The 19082-nt window shown below is 47.2% G+C and overlaps 1 protein-coding gene across 1 annotated transcript; it reads right to left on the bottom strand.

Annotated features, from left to right (window-relative positions):
* Window positions 1–13575: 13575 nt before the first annotated feature.
* Window positions 13576–18054, bottom strand: LOC129383314 (uncharacterized). The gene is made up of 2 exons (XM_055067711.2): window positions 17427–18054; window positions 13576–15801 (listed from the first exon to the last, which is right to left on the bottom strand). The coding sequence occupies exons 1-2, from the start codon at window positions 17840–17842 to the stop codon at window positions 14229–14231; spliced, it is 1989 nt and encodes a 662-aa protein (XP_054923686.2). The 5' UTR covers window positions 17843–18054; the 3' UTR covers window positions 13576–14228.
* Between the last annotated feature and the right edge of the window lie 1028 nt (window positions 18055–19082).

Below are 19082 nucleotides of genomic sequence, written 5' to 3'. Positions count from 1 at the left end.
TATGTAATACATAAACAAAAAGCAGAATGAATGCACTTTTCACACATAAATGTTTTATTAACGAGATGTATGTAATAAAAAAGACAAATTGCCGGAATCATGATATTGGGATAAAATTGAATAATGTTTGTAAAGACACGCTTGTATATACTAAGAAAAACATGTAAGAAAAATTAGGAGATATACAAAATGTATTACCATCCAATAGGCACTATCTCCAAAAAAATCATAATTTTTTATTGAACAGGTATTCCACTACAAAAATTTAACTGCAAGGACTACAGTAGGGCGTGCCGCGCTGCGGCTGCGGATGTTCCAGGCTGGTTTAGGTCGTCGTTGCTCTCAGAGCCAAAGACCGACATATAGGCAGCATCACAAGACTCGCTGCTGCTTGATCCATCTATAAAATCAACCGCAGACCCACGGGAATTGCGACGTCTGCGATCTTTCAAAAAGCGCGCGCCGCTCCCGGAGGCGGCAATCTTTGCTTTCTACTTTGACGATCGCGGAACTTCGGAGTGCATTAAAAAATTGCTGCCTGGCTTGAAAAAATCTAATTGCTTGGAAAACAAGAATGTAGTTCTGCTCCTTCACTTCCAATGGCTCAGTACGTCCTTGAGCAGTGTGTGAGGTCTATAAGCGGCATTTCAAACAATTGATAGCGGGCAGCCATTTTTGTTTTCTCCTTAGATGATTGTGAAACATTGAAGCGCATTAAAAAATCACTGCCTGGTCAGAAAAAAGCTAACTGCTTTGAAAACAAAAATATAGTTCTCCTCCTTCACGTACGATAGCACAGTGTGTCCGTGAGCGGCGCGGAAGGTCTCGCAAGTGGCGTTTCAAACTACCGTTAGTGGGCTATGTCCCATGGCGCGGTGTGGAAAGAGCTAAGGGACTGCTCTCATTGGTCTCCACTGTTCGCGGCTCACGCTTTTCATATCCCGCTCCGCGTTCGCTCTTTCATCTTTCCCTGTGCTCGTTCGCTCGGTTCTGCCGCCACCGCTCACCACAGGAATGGGTGCCTAAGAGTTGCGCTCTAAAACGAAGAATATTTTCACCTATGTGCTGTACAGAGAATGCATGACATAGAAACACCACGTCAGGAAAGCTTCCTATAAAAAAAAAAGCACATTTCAGAGGAAAACAATGTGATAGATATGCCACTAATGCAAACCTATACTTTGTTTCACTAGTTCCGTGCAGCAGAGCCAAGCTTACATGCCCTGCGTACGCAGATTCTTGTGCAGCGAGATGTAGTGCCAGTGTTCGAACCTGTTGCTTGCCTCAATGGCCTGAACAAGGGGTCCTTTCGGAAGATTTTTACTAGAAGGCTTCTCTCCATGTTGCAGCTGCAATTTCTTATGCAATTTTACATTTATTAACACTGTATGATACTGAAAATAGAGTTCTTGCTTGTTCAAGTCAAAACTTGCAAATCACAAAAGAAATCGATGCAGCTCTGCTGTGGAGACATTAATTTTCACTTATGAAGTACAAATAATTGATTTTACATTGCCACAATTTTTATTTGTAGTCGGCACAGCCACAGCACCGCAGAGGCTCCTGGGTAGTAATTTTTTTTTTTTTAACTACCAGTTTGCCCAAGGACAAGTTCTTTTGAAATGCGGAGACTTGTGACCATTATTGCACATGACAAGGTGAGTACTGTGCATACTTCAAGATATGTAAGTTGCCTCTCAGGTCAATCGAGGGTGCTCCCCCGAACCTTAGTGAGTCTGCTCACGAGGCTGCGCGTGACCTCACCAACCGTGCTTCCTCTGTAAGGAGCGCCGACTCCCCTCCTCCCTACGGCCACAGGGACGCTCCCGGTACTCACAACAAGGTTATTAAATTCTTCTACATGTCTAGAAGGGTCTTTCCACCCCCTCACCCCAAGTTGAATAGGGCGCAAGCCGTTTCGCTTAGACTTCTACAGACCAGCACATATCCGTGTCTGTCCGTTCTCCACGAGGCTTACCCCGACGTGTATCGCGACGATGCCTGCCCGTCCTGCGGGCGGACCTCCACTCTAGCGCACATGCTTTAGGAGTGCGGGTCGACATACCCCAAGTTCATCAAGGAGGAGTGGGACTCGCTTCTGCGTAGCCCCACTCTAGACAAGCAAATCCTGGCTGTCCGGCGTGCCCGCGACCAGGCCAGTGGGCTAGACCTGCCGGACCCGACGTGGTACGAGCAAGGTGTGCGACGAGTTCGCGCCCTCGCCGGACCTGCAATACAGTTTCTTCACTCACCCACTCACTCTCAGGTGGGCACGTACCCTGCCTTTGTTATCCATAATGCCGCAGCGTTCACAGATAATACCTATGCACCGATTTTTTTTTCTTTTCCCTTGTCTGTATTTCATGGTGCATGTGTGGGTCCGCTATGCAAAAGAAAAATTGAGGGCACATCACAGATGACGAATTTTATTTGTGCACGGAAGGGCAATGAAAAAGTGAAGCACCGATGTAATGCTTTATATATTCTGTTTGCTCGATGCTGCTGGGTAGATATAGTTTCACTGTTTTTTTTATCGTCTGTGAAAAAATAATTTGTGCAGAAACCATCGACTATGGTTGTCAATGTAAGCGAATAGTCTGAATGAACAAGCGTTATTCTTACCGAGTCTGATCACCAACCGTCAACAAGAGACGGCCAATGAAAGAGCCACGCAACAATATTCATTTTAATGTCGGCATGACACTGACTTGATACAGCCAATCAGAATGGTGCTCATGCAACTGGGCTACACCGTCTCCTTTAAACTGAAGGCGATATCTATGGTCAGGATCAGCAGCACCAATGGCTGTCCAATACTCTGAGACTCGGTATGCCAAACTACATGTACGCCGGTAAATGTACGTGTGAGCTGCACCACTTGAGCTGCACCACATGCACAGAGGGTGTGGGACAGATCGCATGCACTGAAGCATGGCACGGATATTAGGCTCATGATCTACTGAACTCCAGACCTGCACAGATGTCCCTTGCCCAGCACACTGGGGGGTATTCTGTAAGGGTCCACCTTGTGGACATGTCCATTTCATCTCTGCTGAAGTGCAGATTGGCTGGAAGCACGTGTAACCTTCCCACGTGTACCCCCCCCCCCCCCCCCCCCGCCTCTGCTCTCTGGTCTAGTTCTACTACTGGTTCAACTGTTTTGCTGCTAGTGACAAAATGTATGGGCAGAGTGGCACTAGTTATAACCTGTTCTCTGTTGTCTGCTTTTGCTATCTGTTCCAACCATAGGCGCTGACTACAGGGAGGCGCCGGGGCCCGAGCCCCCTCCGGAGTTTTCCGGCGGGTGCTGATCCCTCCCCCTGACACACACATATAAAGTGCCATTACCAGAGCTTTGTCATCCACATTATTTGAGGTTTCTTTGGCTTTCCTCAACCTTTTCACTTGAAATATTACTGGGGCTAATAGTTTTCTGCATCATTCTTGGCTCAGACGTGCATGGCTATTAATTCATTGTTTTGCTTTATTTCTGCAAATCCTGACAATAGGAGGACAAGGGCATTAGAAGCACTAGCAGCAGCTGCCTTATCCGTATTTTCTTACTTCAACATTGGTTTATATTTACACTGTAAAAAGCATGCACACACAAAATATATTTAAATATACACACAGGACAAAGTTCATTACATTTTTCAAAGAGATGTAGTTAGCCAATTAAACATCTTTTCTAAAGGTATGGACAGCCTATGCCTAGAGAATGAATATGTTGCTGTATGTTCACCACATTTCAAATTGCTTCGCATGCTTTTTTGACCATGAAAAAAAACCCAAGGACTTCAGTGACCCCTTCAGCAATCTTATTAATGGTGTGTGAAATGCATGTGAATGCTGTGTGTCTCAGTATTGCTTCTCTTTCCAGTCAATGCCAGACTCACACACAAAAAACACATTTCTAATAATTTACAACATTTATTAGGGATGGAAACATCATCAGTAGCACGCAAAGGTCATAAATATATACAGGGTGTCCCAATTGACTGTCGTGTACCAAGATTTAAAAAAAAAGAGCAATGCGTTACTCGAAGAAAACCTAGTGTATATTGTTTACAGTAAAGTGGAGTAGCTGCTAGTAATTTTTTCGTTACTAAGGTTTAATTAGGTAATTAATTTATTTCGGATAGTTTCCTGGCCTGAAGGCATTACAAAAAGGATTGGTAAGCAAAAAAAAAAAAAAAAACTACGTAATTATACAATAATAGGTATTTAAAAAACGGCAGAAAATACAGCAGTCTTGGAAGTTGTCAACGTCAGTAATGGCAGCGATGGAGGGAGGAAGGCTGTTCCAGTCGGCGCTGGTCTTAGGAATAAAAGAAACATGACACATTTTTGTTCTAAAAAATGGAACACCAACTTTAAACATGTGATCGAAACGGGATAAAATGTATGAAGGGCGAGTAATAAGATGATCCTTTAATATTTAATAGTGGGTTGTGGTGATGCAGCCTGTGGAAAAGACAAAGTCTAAAGGATTTGCGGCGCAATGAAAGGTCTGGTAAAGTAAGTGTGTTTGTCATGGAAGTAATGCTGGCGTAACGGGAATAGTTAGATAACATTAAACGTGATGCATGATTCTGGATGGATTCTAGTGTGTTCATTAGTGTGATTGGATAGGGATCCCATACTGTGGATGCATATTCTAGCTTTAGTCGCACTAATGTTTTGTAGAGGGTAAGCTTTATCGGCATAGACTCGGCAGAGAAATTTCGACGCAAGTATCCAAGAACCCTTTAGCGTTATTAGTGACGTGTTTGATGTGTGTATGCCATGATAAGTTACGTGAAATATGAACAGCTAGGTATTTGTACGAGTTGACGGATTCAAGAGAAGTATTGTAAAGTAAGTAAACATGCGCGTTGTAAGTGTTAGTGCAGCCCGATACATGCATTGTTTTACATTTATTAACGTTTAGTCGCATGAGCCATTTATCGCACCAGTTGGATATGCTTCTAAGATCGTCTTGAAGCTTATCAGAATCAGTGTGGTTAGTTATTTTGCGATAAATGACGGAGTCATCTGCGAGAATGGGAAATGCATTTAGGAAGGTCGTTTATGTAAATCAGGAAAAGCAGAAGTCCCAGTACCGATCCCTAGGGTACACCCGATGTTACGGAAGTGCGAGAGGATGAACATTCATTAGCCGAAACATACTGAGTTCGATTAGACAGAAAGCTTTTAATCCAGTTTAGTACATTAGGGTCAATGTTAAGCATGCTAAGTTTAAGAATGAGGAGATCATGTGAAACAGTGTCGAAAGCTTTTGCAAAGTCCAAAAACACGCAGTCTACATTGAAGCCCATGTCAGTATGGGTAAATAGGTCATTAGTAAAACATACGAGTTGCGTTTCACATGAAAATGTTTTCCCGAAACCGTGTTGTTCAGTCGAAAAGAAGAAATCAGACTCAAGGAAATCAATCATATGAGAATGTATAATATGCTCCAATATTTTGTATGGTATACTTTTCAGTTATATAGGATGATAGTTATGGGGGGAATGAGTGTTACCTGATTTAGGGACCGGAACAACCTTGCCAACCCTCCAATCGCTTGGAAGGACCGAAGAACCTAGAGACTGGGAAAAGAGCATCGAAAGCATAATGGAAGAATATAGTTCAGTAATTATCTAACTCGTGATGTACTATCCTAATTATCAAAGTGGCAATAAGGCATTTGAAGGCACAGCCAAAGGACATCTAACTGCGGTACATTCAGCGACGCACTAATTGCACACTAATTTTTTTCCGACTGATAAACCCTGTGTAAAATGGAGAATACAATGTGACTGCGCTCCCACCCAGATCATACAGCAGTGCCCTCAAACAGGCTCCCTCTGGATTATCCAGAACGAAATAAAGGAAATAAAGGAAAATATTGTGATCGAGCTGGTGCCCTGTCTGCTGTGCCCTGGCCGAAGTAACTCATCACGTTTGGTGTTAGTTTGGAACAAGCTGTGATAGCTGTTATTACTGGTGGCTGCTCCACTATACTGGAAACAATGTGCACTAGGTTTTCTTTGAGTAACGCAACTGCTATTTCTTGAAGTCTTGGTGCATGATAATTGGGGAACACTGTATAATTCTCTCAGTAAACAAAATGAGGCCAAACCGCATTCACTCGAAATCGGAATCAACAGCAGTCATGCGCAACAGCGCTTTTACTCAGACTCACAAAGAGAGAGAGAGAGAGAGAGGCTGCAGTTTTGCCGGAAAGATGAAGCAGTATTAGGGATAGCCAAGTATGCAGTAATTACACAAAGGAAGATTACACCACCTAGAGGACTCTGGCTGTGAAATTGAACTGTCTCCTACTATGAGGTCTTGGAAAAACTCATATAACAACGTCACTTCAGTGCTCAATCCTTCGAGGTGACACGAAGTTTCTTCAAGTGCAAGAAATATATTATATATGGGGCTCGGAGCCCCCCACCCCCAGAAAAATGAAAACTCTCCGCCTATGGTTCCAACGCTTATGCTGCCCTTTCGGCAGGCACAATGCGCTTGTATTGGTGGCGAATAAATAAATTCATAAATATAAAAAGAAAACAAAATCTGCAAGTGTGTTGTGTTTGAATAGTGAGAATAGAGGAGGAGGAGCAGTGCAAGAAAGGTAAACAACAAGCACAGGTGACAGCTGCAATGCTAGACGACATATTTCTTCCTTTCTTAGCCTCCATGTAGGAGACTTCAAAATTTTTTTTTTATAATATCCATAGGATAAACGAAGCGTTTTTTGAGTTGATATACTGATAGCCTAATGTCAGAGATGACATTAGGATTTGGTGCCGTGTGTGTCGTAATGAAAGGCAGAGGATCTAGTAAAAGCTTTTGCAAGTAATTCCTGCACCAGATGTGTGCAAGAAATTTATTGAGACCGTTTCAAGGAAAGGTGGGCATAGTTTTTTTTATATATATATTCTTTCATGTCTAGGTGAGTTCAAAGCTTGCAAAAGGGATCCCAATCGTTTAAAACGTGCTGCACTGCTGACCTTGTGCCACGTAACTCTCTCTGAACTGCAAAGCTAGCTTTTCTGCGTGGTACAGCAGCAGCATAACGGTGGTGCGAAAGATACGTACGCATTGAAGCTGTACGCGTAATTCTCTTTTAGAGCGCAGCCGTAACCGAGCGAACAAGCACAGCGAAAGATGAACGCGAAGCGCTGCGGGGCATGAAAGACGCGAGTTGAAGGGTGCAGCGAAAGGCGAAAGGGTGAGAAGAGCGTAGTGCAGCGACGATGGCTGCAAGACAGCGCTGGAGTAGCGCGCGTCGCGAGATGCATACAAAAATGCTAGAAAAAAGCCAACTACGGCATACCTGATTAAATCAAGCAGGCTAGATGACAATTTGTCACCGTCCCGTTTCAAAGGGGACGCCAATAAATGATCATCATCATCGTCTGGGAGGTCTGTCAGCGGCGGCAGCTGTGAATCGCGTCCACGCGTCACCAAGTGCCCGCGCTGGCTCTCGCGATCTCTAAGTGTCGCAGTCGCGCCACACTTCGCACCATTTGCAACGTGCCGCACGAGACAGACAGTCCGTGCCAGCCAATATATCGCGAAATGAAAACGTATAGAGCTGCGCTCAAATTTCGCGTTAGGGAGTATCGTAATCGTCGGTGAACTTTTTGCACTCATGACACACTCGCGGACAACTTTTAAAAGTAAAATGAGTGGTAATCATTCTGTCGTCAAACGTTATACGTAGTATCTAGTTCCCAAAAAGCGCAGAAGCGAACTTTACAATGTAAACAATGTGACTTGTGTATTTTACGAGCTCTATAAACAATGTGCAAGAACTGTGCGGTTTGTTGCTGCGTGAAAAAGGCAACAGGAGTGCCTATTTGACGCTAATTTAGAGAGCAGCAAATTCCGGTGCGTGACGCACCGACATTTTTCAGGTTCAGGCAGTCAACTTGTGGAGCCAAGTGACCGATCAAAGCCTTGTGATAATACTGTCACTGCGTTCGCAAAAATCGTCAACTATGCAAGCAGTTCTTCACAACAGCCGCCGTTCTAATTACAACGCCGCCCCAGCCAATCGTACAGTATCGGATGAACCGGTTCTGAATATTAACAACTTGTAATCTTTCTAATGATCTCAATAAAAACCGATTCTGATTCTGATTCTGATAAAAGCGACACCAACGGCTAGAGTGTCGGCGCAAGCGCGACTCTGGCGACTCCCATAGATGTCGGTTATCTGTGCAAGCATCTGGAGTTACTCCAGACGTTGCTCCAGAATTCAGTATTTGTGCTGGCAACCCTGTCCAAATAAACAAAGATGGCTTCGACGTCCATGTTTATGGCGGCTCATTCGCTTAGTGCTGTAGTCATGTTTCTTTACTGTGGGCGTCGAATCGAGGTGTAATGTGGAAGCCGAAAGGGACCTTGCTGCCGATCATCTTTTTGAGATCGGTCTCAAGGATTTCAGCCACGAAATCGAGGAAATAGCTACGCTATGCGTGCAAACATCCGGCCTGCCCACCGAGCCGCATCAGACTTTTAAAGACAAAGAGCCTTTCAAGCGAGCCGGAGGTTAAAAAAAAAGAAGGAAGTGTTCGTGCGTAGCGAGCCTCTACAAAAGGTGCAAGCACTTTTTGCGGCGTTCCTACACTGCTACAGGTACGATACTTGACTGTTTTCGACCTTCATAGGCAACTCCGCTCATCGACTCGTGTTGCAGTATATCACATATATAGCATCACGCAATATTAATCTCAGAATATCACGGATATTCTGCACTGATAGAACGAGGCTAAAAACTGTAAAGCTAGTTTCTCTGTGTGTCGTGGTGCAAAAACAAATGAGAGTTCCGTTTGTAAGTCGAGGCGCACCTTTGTTAGCTTATACGTGCGTGTGATAAGGTCGTCTGCGTCCGATGACTGGCGCTTGTTCGAGCTCGCAGTACGCAGTGCTAGAGCTCGTAGGGCCCGGGTGGTCCGGGCTTGAGAATACAGCAGACACCCGGCCGCCCGGAGAAATTCTCAAATCCGGTGAAATGTGAGAAGTGCAAAACAACCAATCTGCCCAACTTAAGGTTCTTCCAACAGGTTTCCAAAAATTAGCGTGGGTTATCTTTTGGCAAAGTCATTTGTAACAGTGTAAATGCATGACTTGGAAACGAATTGAACCAGTTGTAATAAAATTTAGCTGTGCGCAGTGTCGGAAAGCAAACTTGCGGAGCTGTGTGCAGGTCGAACGCTACAAAGCTGGAACGAGCGCAGTTTGCAGTTGCTGCTAAATTTCTTACGAGCTAATAAACTAACTCACCGCGTTGAATGAAAAAACAGCATCTTCTGCTTGCACCGCCAAACTAAAGCATGATATGGAAACAATATGTCGCCTCGCGGCGTAACACGTCATGATCAACTTCAGACATTCCGAGATAGTTATCAAATCCTGCTGCCATGCCTGCATACACAAGTGCATTAGCGAGGATATTCCTGCTGCTTAAATCATTAGTAACACTAATGCTGGGCAGAAAACTATAAACAAACAATACCAAATGAAGCTTAAATGTACATCACTCTAATTTATCAAAAAAGCACACACTGCGATTTGAAACGCCGGCAAGATACATAAGTATAAACAAAAAGAAGGCAATGGTATACTTGCCGGGAACAAAGAAGTCGTCCCGTACGTTATCGCGCTTGGGTTTCTTTTCAAATGGCTAGCTGGCGTTTATTTCTTGCGTGTATACCTTTCGAATTAGAAAACTACATTCTTCCTTTAGGCGTATTTTTTTTAAAGCATTCCTCCTCTCGTAACGCAGGTAAAGAACTTATCATGAGCAAAAAAAAAAAAAAAAAAAAACATGGCCTCCAATCCACGCTGTGAAGGTGGTTGGAAAGCGAAGCTATGAAGGACAACTAGAACGACCCATTGCGATGTTCGCAACATTCAACAATATGTTCGCGACATTCACATACACTTTACCGATTTATTAGCCTAAGTATGGCCTTCTAGTTCACTATAGCCTAAGACGTTACGACGGCCTGCGACTTGGCTTGCGCCGCTACTTCGTGCACCTGCAACTGAGAGTGGGCCAGAGAGAAGAGAAATTCGCCGCGTCTCGTATACACGCTGCTCTTCGGGAGTCCGCACTATACGTGGCCCTTCCCGTAGAACTGTCACAACACAAATCAGTAGCTAGGCGAATTATTCTTCTACGTACGAACATGTAGTTACGTCACTCCCTGCTCCGTGTGCTACAGTCAAGCTGCCTTCGCCGCGGCAGCTTGCGCAACAGTAATATTTATCGAGAAACGTATGCAGAGAGCGCTACGTGCTTCGCATATATTGCATGCAGGCGCAGGAGTGCCTTGTCATCAATTATGTGGTTCGGATGATTGTTTTAAGCTTGTTCTTTATTGACACGTATGCTGTTCTGTATTTTGTACGCGCGATTCCAAAGAATGTATGCACTGCTCGCTTCACTTTGCTGAGTGATTGTAGCCTCTCCCTTACGGCGGTATGAGCCATGAATGATGATAGCTTTTTGTCGACATTACGCCACGAAGAAATCCCGGGATCCTAGCCATAGACAGCTTCGCTGTAATAATTATATCTAATAGATGTAACGAGGCATTGGCAGCAGCATTTGTTCGGATGCCTTCGTCTTTGTCTCGGTCCTCACAAATATGTTTGCTTGTTGAAACGTTGGCTCCAGACTGAGGCTCCATTTGCTCACCTCATTACCCAATTGAAGTGCTCATATCACCTTGCAACTTCTTTGCCTTGTTTGAACACAAAACCGAGATTTTCTTTTTTAACACGAAACCGTAAATTGCGTTTTCCAGGGATCTGTGAGCATTAATTGGGCCTGCTTATCTTTTTTTAGCGTCCTTGTTATTCACACAATCTTTGCAAAAGTCCTAAGCACTGTTGTCCCCATAACGTTTCTTGCTTTCCTTTAAGTACACCACTTCTGTTAAAGCCTTCACAGCCGCACCTGAACATGAAATGTGCTGCAGAAATATCAAGAGCAGACAATGTGTGCTGGAAAATTTAGCAGAACGTTTATTCTTTATTTTGTTTTCCCCTACACTACGTGCCTCTCGCCAATGCGTTATGAAAAGGTTGGGACACTGCAGCTCGAGCTCATACTGCTGTCACTACATCCTTTCCGATGACTTTCTATGTTTCGTTTTTTAATCTAGCTGAAATCGTCGAACGCAGACGATATACGGTGTAGACTCGTGTAAGCGCCGCACCCTCGACTTGGTGGCCGAAAATTTAGGGGGGGGGGGGATTCCAACGGAGAAGCAATCGCGTTCAGTGCCTCGATGCCGCGCGCGCGCTGCGTGCTTCCGCGTGCGGCTACTATAGAATGCCATCGGCCAACTTTCTGTTGACCGCGAGTATGTGTGACCGCACAAGTGAGAGCGCTAATGAAAAGGGTCCTATGTTTTAATCCACGTTTGTTTAGGCTGGGGAAGGCGAAACATAAACACCTTATCAGCAACAGTTAAATTATGCAGAGCACACCACTGAGTGTAAAGATTTACTTATATTGTGGCTTTTCCCCTCTGCGCCTGGGGAAACAGGAAACCGTCGAACGTGGAAGCTGCGCCGATTCAATGATGTTCCAAGCAACCAAAAGCACTGTCAAACGCTGCCGGACCGCTTAAAGAGAGAAAGAACCGCGACTTCAGACGAGACGTGACGACAGGACGAGTCGGACTGCTTGGCGCGGTAACATATCAGCCGCGCGCCCGTAGCTTTCCCTTCATAGCCAGAGAAAGTTGTCCGCTAGTATAGTGGCAGCGTCTAGTATCTAGAGCCATCTAACAGCGACCCTTATACGGGACGGGACCGAACCAAAAGGGTTGGTCCCGTCTAAGGGCCGCACTTGGTCGATATTGTGAAAAAGAAATGCGGTCCTTACACGAGCCTATATATATATACGGTACGTGTAGTGTTAAACACACCAATCAGCACTGTACGCAACTACCGTACGAGGGTAGCCCAGCATAAATATCGTTGTCCGAAGCTTCATTCTTATTGGTTTAAGCGCCACGCCGAACACGATGAGAAAAATTCGCTTGATTTCAGCTTTCATTTTCGTTACATGGATGGCTATCAGGGTTCCTGACCTGTATAAAAATAGTGGGAATGTACTGATTCATTCGCGACTGACAATAAAGAATGTAAGCTTACGTGTTGGAAGTGCGTTTTTGCCGGCTGATGCCTCTCAATACTCTGCAGACATAATAAAATATCTGTAGTCATGTTAGAGTACCGTACTCACGAATACCATCCTGACAGCGGTAACGAAACGCCCCAAACCTGCGAGAGCAGCGCGGCCGTCCCCACCAGCCGCTACAGCAGCGACCATATGGTTGCTGCTTATTACCGTTGCACTGCGGGAGGTAAAGTTTCCCTTCTGTAATTATTATAAGCGTTCTGTGGCTAGAGCCCGATTATTCGCGACTCCAAGTCATTCACCACCTAGCGGCCGCGCCGAGAAACAGCCGATCCAGGTTTAGGCTTGAAGCGAAAGAGTGTATGCCTCGTAGTTCTCAAATCGTCGTGATGCCGCCACCCACAAGACCAGAAATAAAATGAAAAAAAAAATACGGATGTCAAAATACTTTATGTGTACTGTTATGCATGTCATCGCGGTGGAAATGCAGGAATGTATGATTTCATCGCTTCCAAAAAGAAGCAGACGACGCGCAGCGGCCAGAGACAAACTTTCGCATCGACAAAAGGTCACACACTTTACCGGTTTCTTTGAAGCATTTCACTCGCATCTCATGCGCCGAAAGATGCGAACTGTAAGGCATTCGCGAAAGGTATCCAGCACCTGCGCACTGGGAAATCTGCCAATCACCAATGAAAAACAATGAGAAAGTCGCCTACATATCTGAAGGCTCCCTACGACGGGCGAGTAGTTCAACCGTCCCTGCAACAACAGCCAGCTTCGCCAACATGGCACTTGGAAATGGCGCAATGGAATGAGATAACCGATAGACACTCCTTGTTTTGAATATACACGCTGCCATTCCATTCCACCAATTTGGATTTTGCGCTGTTCACGTTTAGTAAGGATAACTGAACTTTGTCCAAGAGAAGATGGAGGAGTGACAGAAAGGAAACACGCAAGAGTACATTATCAGACGCACAAGACAAAGTGCAGCGCGCTACCACTAGAGTCTATCGATCAGGAGACGAGGCAAAAGCAGGAGTGGTGTAAAGGGTTGACCCAGCCCGACCCCTTTGCAGCACGCATGCATGCATGCAGACGCGGACGGGTTGGGCCAGTCAGCGCAGACACTTGCGCTGGACCGCCGAGACGTCAGCGTTTTATTAGAAGACTGCTGCTGTAACCGGAAGTCCCGTTTGAACTCGACTCGACACTGCGTGCCGCCGGTGACTGGACCCGTCAGAATAGAGTTCAGGTATAGGCAGTCACGTCGGGTTCGTCTAAACGCATACCCACAGATGTTGACGGAGTCTGTTCGCAGGCCTAGCCATTTATTTTTTTCGGCAGGAATGACTAGCAGTTTGAAAGACTGAACTTAGCAAGCAAATGTTACTCAGCCACAAGAACCCAAATGAGCAAGAAATCTGACGTCACGTTTAATTGCCGGTGCTGTGGTTCTAGGCGCGAAATTTGTAAAATAATTTTGACTATTTTCTCTTTTAATGACATTCTACCACGAAATTAATACAGAGGTTTCAATGAACACTTAGTGTACACACTGAATACTCCAAGAGAACCTTGCAGATGAGTTCGCGAGGCAGTCTGACGGGAGTACGGATCGCATTTATTCAAAGCATCTAAAAATCTGAAACAATGTCACTTCTAAAATGAGTGGTTCTGTGCAAACAATGGAACGATAATGACTAGACGTGTCAGCAGAGGTGGACATTATAGCATTGGTGGCATGATACTCGGGGCAGAATTACCGCATTAATGCGAATACAGTCGCCTCTTTCCGAATCGTTGATATTATAAAAATAAATGAGTTTGCACCGCAGTGTCCAGCTCAGGGATATCTACACTTGTCTTAGCGGCGGCGAGAACATGTGTGAGGGTGACTGAGCTCGAATCAATACGACAGCGCACATGTACGCATGATCACGCAAATAGACACGGCATTTGAAGTTCAATGAAATGAGCACGAGCAGAGACCAGGCTATGTCTCTTTGTCTAAACGCTCGGGAAGGTTGCTAAAAACACAGTGGCCAGAAAGGCCCATATAGTTTCAGGCAGAGTCTAGGACGTTTCGGATCATTTCTCTTGCACCGGCCTCGTCCGTGGACGCAATTTCCTGCACTCTCTCGGTCAGCGCAGCGCTGCCAAAGATGTGCAACAAAGCGTCGGCACAGCGCGCCACGTACACATCGCCGGTCACAAAGTGTGCAGCGCACGTGAGAAATCCCAAGTTGCGACCAAGAACGTATTCGATGACGAATCTCTCCGCTTCCGCTTTGCCGTCGGCTACCGAGAGGTGAAAACGCACCAAGGTGTCGTTGTGGGTCAAGAATGGAGCGACGCACCGTGCGAACACCTCGTTTTCCGATGTCGACGAGAAGACGAATTTGCACAGCGTGCGGCTATTTCTTATCGCTTCGGCGAGGAACAGGCGGTTCGCTTCGCCGAAACGAAAATGGCGCAGTCGCAATGATGCGACACCCACGTTAGCGAAGGGTGCCTCCAGAAGACCGCTGTGGGACTGGTCTTGAAGTGGAATGCAGTTGCTCAGGTCTGGATTTTGACAGCCCATCAGGTCGATTTCCCGCAGCGCGGTTGCCCCACTCAGATACCTCTGCAACGAACGCATCGTGGAGACGTCGCCGATGGATTCCTGCGAGAGGTACAGCTGAAGCCTCGTCACATGATAGCAGGAACACACCAGAATGACCGTGTCGCTGAATGTGTCTGCGCTGCAATCCCTGGCGGAACTGACGGTGACCTGTCGTACCGCTTGCGAACAGTCCTCGAACGCACCGATGACTGCCGCGTCGATCGGGTACTCACCCGTGACACGGACTCGGCCACTCATGCCGGCTTCTTGAATGGCTTGGCAAACCTCGGGAAAATCTTGCGGCTCTATGTCGCTGATCGTGATAGCCGCGAGAGATTCGACGCCAGCGGCGGCTCTGAACAGAGCTTTGCAGTCGCGTGGGGTGAAGCCCTCGAGGCTGAGCGAGAGCGACGCCAGACTGCCCCGGCGGGCTTTGCGCAGCCCCCGAGCCAAGACGCGCGCGTGCCGAGAGACGGCAGGGCCCGGAGACTCGTCCGCCGCCGTCCAGTAGCAGCCGCCGATGTCGAGGTGTCGCAGGGAGCCATCTGCCTGTCCCACGAGCCGAGCGAACACGTTGGCGCAGCCGGCGTCCAAGGCGAAGCCAACGAGTTCCAGCTTCGAGACGTCGCCGTGCATTATGAGCGGAGCGGCGATACACGACAGTTGTCGGCGCGTCTGTCCCGGCTCCGAATCTAAACCCTCGACGTAGAGAGAGCGCAGGGAGACGTTCTTGGCGAGGTAGTGAGTGAACGCCGACGAGCCATCTTCTTGCAGATAAAGCAAAATGCTGTGGTGCACGGACAAGTGCGCAACCGTGCGGTTGCGCATCAGCGCCGAAACGACATGCTCGGCTTCCTTGCCTTCCAGCGAGAGTCCGGCTATCGAGAGCGTGGACAGGCCCGTCGTGTCCACGAGCAAGCGGTGGATCGCGTCGACCAGGGTCCGAGGCACCGCGCCAATGTCGGAGACGACCAGCTCTCGCAGCTGCGTCATCGTGCCGACCGCTGCGAACACGTCCTCCTGGATGTACCTGCAGAAGGCAACCAGTGAAGTGAGTCGCCCAAGAAAAAGTGAAACAAAGTGGGAATCCCGCGACTGCAGTGGGTCCGCGTCTCTATTGCACACGGCGGAGAGCACTACGTGCAGCTACAGCTCCGCGGTGGGCAGTAACGGCACCGAACGATCCCGCAGCACCTGCGCAGGCCATGGCTGGACCTTATCGGGTGCCTAGACACCTGCGCCGGAGAGACGTGGCATCCGATATGGGACCCGTAGCCGTGGTGCCATTGTTCGAAGGAAATATGCGTACGAGTAGCGTATACGCAACGCTCATTTTTGAGTGCCGTACGTGTCTGTCTGTTGTGCTGTGAACATCTGTGTTCGCGATATCTTAACAGTGAAACAGACAGCCATCCCTTAGCCCTCTCAGGATCAATTTTATTTATTGCCGATTTAAAGTCTTCCGAGTGACATGTCGAGAAAATATAAGCCAATAAGTTTTAGGCGACAATAAACGAACATATTTGTGTGTGTGTGTGTGCGTGCGTAGATTTGTACATTTATTGGCCTATACATGAATAAACTAGCATAAATACTTCGGAAATGTATTTCGCACAACATATTACGTTTTAAACAGGTTTGACAACTACGGCACGCGGTACTTTGAAACGTTCCACTTCATTTTCCGCTTTTATCACGTGTCGTTCCGAAGGCGCGACGAACCCAGCGAAGACGGCGCTGCGGCGACCCCGAGAAATGTCCGAACCAGATGACGGAGTGCCAGAACGGTAAAATAAAGTGCATCGTTAGTTAGCGAATACGGCCGCAGGATAGAGGTGCGCACTGGTCAGATAAACGTAGCAAGGAACTTGCAGAGATTCGGTTATAGCGAGTCTCAAAAAGATACGCGTTGTAGTATCGCCGGCTTGCGAGCGCTCGCCTGTAAGCGAAGTAATCGCATGTTTACGGGAGAGCCATGTGGGCGAGCATACCGCGGCATAAGGCCTTTTGAATGATAAGCGAGATTGAAACAACCTTTCCCGACATCCTTAGCTCAAAACGACACGCGTGAGAACATCCCTTATGAAGTGCGCAGGCGTAAGGCAAGCGGCAGTGAACTCGGCGAAGCGGGATTATAGCCCCAACTACCGCAGTGGGGGCATCCACCATTGAGCGAAGCGGAAAAAGCAATTTTGACAAATGCAAAGGGGCAGCAGCACGTTAATTTTTATTTTTTTTTCACTGAAAGTTACAGAAGGCTGCAGCACATCCGGAGCAACGCCAGGCCCCGCTTCGTTCGAAGAAAGCACGTTATTTCAAACGTTCAGTCGCTACCGTACACTTACGGCCGCGACCATTTGAGGTTTTTTCGAGCGTTGTGGCAGCGGAACATGGAACACGCACACAGGAAGAACGAATAGACGTGGACGCAACCCATTTAGGGTTCGAGAGTATGGCGGAAGCCCGTCTGGTCGGGATGATGCATGCTTAAAAGGAATAATTTAATTATTTGGAGTTCGTTTCCGCTGCCGTGTACATGGACAGCGGTGTCTCAGAGGGTTAAAAGTTAGCACGTACAATCAGGAGCAAACAGACCAATATTAAAAGTAAAACATTTTCTGCCTGCTGCGCTGTTTAACGCGAGGCATGCACTACCTGTAGTCGCCGAAAAGGCTGCCGAACCTCAGCGCGCGCAGTCTGGTGTTCTGCCGAAGCGCGTCGATGACGCGCACCCGGTACTCGCCGAGCCCACTGCCTTCGAAGAGCAAGTCGTCCAGCTCGACGCTCACGAGGCACCGGTGGCAGGTGAGGAGGACGTGGAACAGGTGGCGCGCCTGGCAACTGCGCAACACCTGTCCGCTGCCTTCGTGAGCCACGCGCACCAAGGACAGCTCTCCGGGTCCCGTGAGCTCCCGCAGCTGCAGCCCGACGTGCCACAAGGCGCGGTTCCAAGTGGCCAGCCGTCCGAGAATGGGACAGTAGGACGACGTCTCCGAACATGCGTCCTCGTCTGGTGCGCTCCGCGGTTCGGGAGCGCACTGTTCCAGATTCACGAGTGGCCGGCCGAACATTCTGCGCGCTCCGGGCCACTGAAGGAACGGCGATCGAGTGGGGGCCACGACGGGCGACCCTTTACATAACCCATCGCCTTTCGAGAACTTAACGCAGACCGTATATCAGGCTTCCGACGACGACTTCCGCTGGCGGCGCTCGCCGCGTGCTCGATTACGCGACACAGTGTTGCGATTTCGTGCATTCATCGTGAGATCGTGGGAGCCAACACGTGAGTAAATTCGCTGAGGCATAACCACACTGCTGTGCGTTGTGCACGGGGCGATATCAAAGCTGCCGATAAGGAACGCGGTGCGCTCGAAACGCTCGTGTGTCGTGCATTGGGTGCTCGTTAAGGAACCACGATCAGTCGAATTCGTATGCTGCTTACTTCGTAATCAGCTCGTGGTTATGGTACGTAACAAGCCAGAATTAATTACTTTTTCCGCCACCTTGCTGTTGCCGATTGCGCTTGCTTCAGGGAGTTGCCCAAGTGAGCTTGCTGGAGCCAGGGTACCACCTAATACAGACGAACGAAACCTTTTTCGTGAGCAAAATCCATTTTTCGTACAACCTTACCAAACATTCGCGAAATCTGACAAAAATTCTGAATTTGTAAACCTTACTGAAAATTCTGTAAAGTTGGCGATTACGTTGTTTGCAAATAAGACCCAAAGGGTGTAAAAAATGCAGCGGAGCCATTGAGTTGAATCTGCACACCGTATATCAATGTAAAAAATGTAAAAGGGTGTAAAAAATGACCCAAAGGGTGTAAAAAATGCAGCGGAGCCAATGAGTTGAATCTGCACACACACACGCACGCACGCACACACACACGCGCACGCGCGCACACACACAGAGAGAGAGAGAGATGGATGGATGAATGCTATATGAGCGTCCCCTTTGAAACGGGGCAATAAGTTGCGCCACCAAGCCCTTGTTCTTATTTTGCCTAATGTCCTACCTACCTAGCTTTTCTTTAATGACACACAAATAATTCCCTGCATCAAACGTTCTGAACCAAAAAGTAAATAACTTAAAAAGTAAAAAAGAATTGAAGAATAAAGAGAGTGCCTTTGAGTCATCATAAATTGTTTCTTTCCTGATTTCGTTTTTATATCGTAGGTAGTTACTCATACCAGGTTTCTTTTCCATTGCCGCCACACAGGAGATTGTCTCAGCCTCTCTGACATTGCATTTGACGTTCTTTGTTGCTGTGTTGCTCACCCTACAGGCCGCATACTTGCTGGTAAGCTTCCT

Source organism: Dermacentor andersoni, chromosome 8 (assembly GCF_023375885.2).
Source record: "Dermacentor andersoni chromosome 8, qqDerAnde1_hic_scaffold, whole genome shotgun sequence".
Classification (NCBI taxonomy): Eukaryota; Metazoa; Arthropoda; class Arachnida; order Ixodida; family Ixodidae; genus Dermacentor; species Dermacentor andersoni.
This window is presented reverse-complemented; position numbering and strand designations above follow the sequence as displayed.

Excerpts from the sequence above, each read along its gene's own strand:
- LOC129383314 (XM_055067711.2), bottom strand. The coding sequence starts at position 17,842 with ATGTTCGGCCGGCCACTCGTGAATCTGGAACAGTGCGCTCCCGAACCG. Across the intron at positions 15,802-17,426 it reads AGCCTTTTCGGCGACTACAG|GTACATCCAGGAGGACGTGT; the intron begins GTAGTGCATGCC and ends TGCCTTCTGCAG.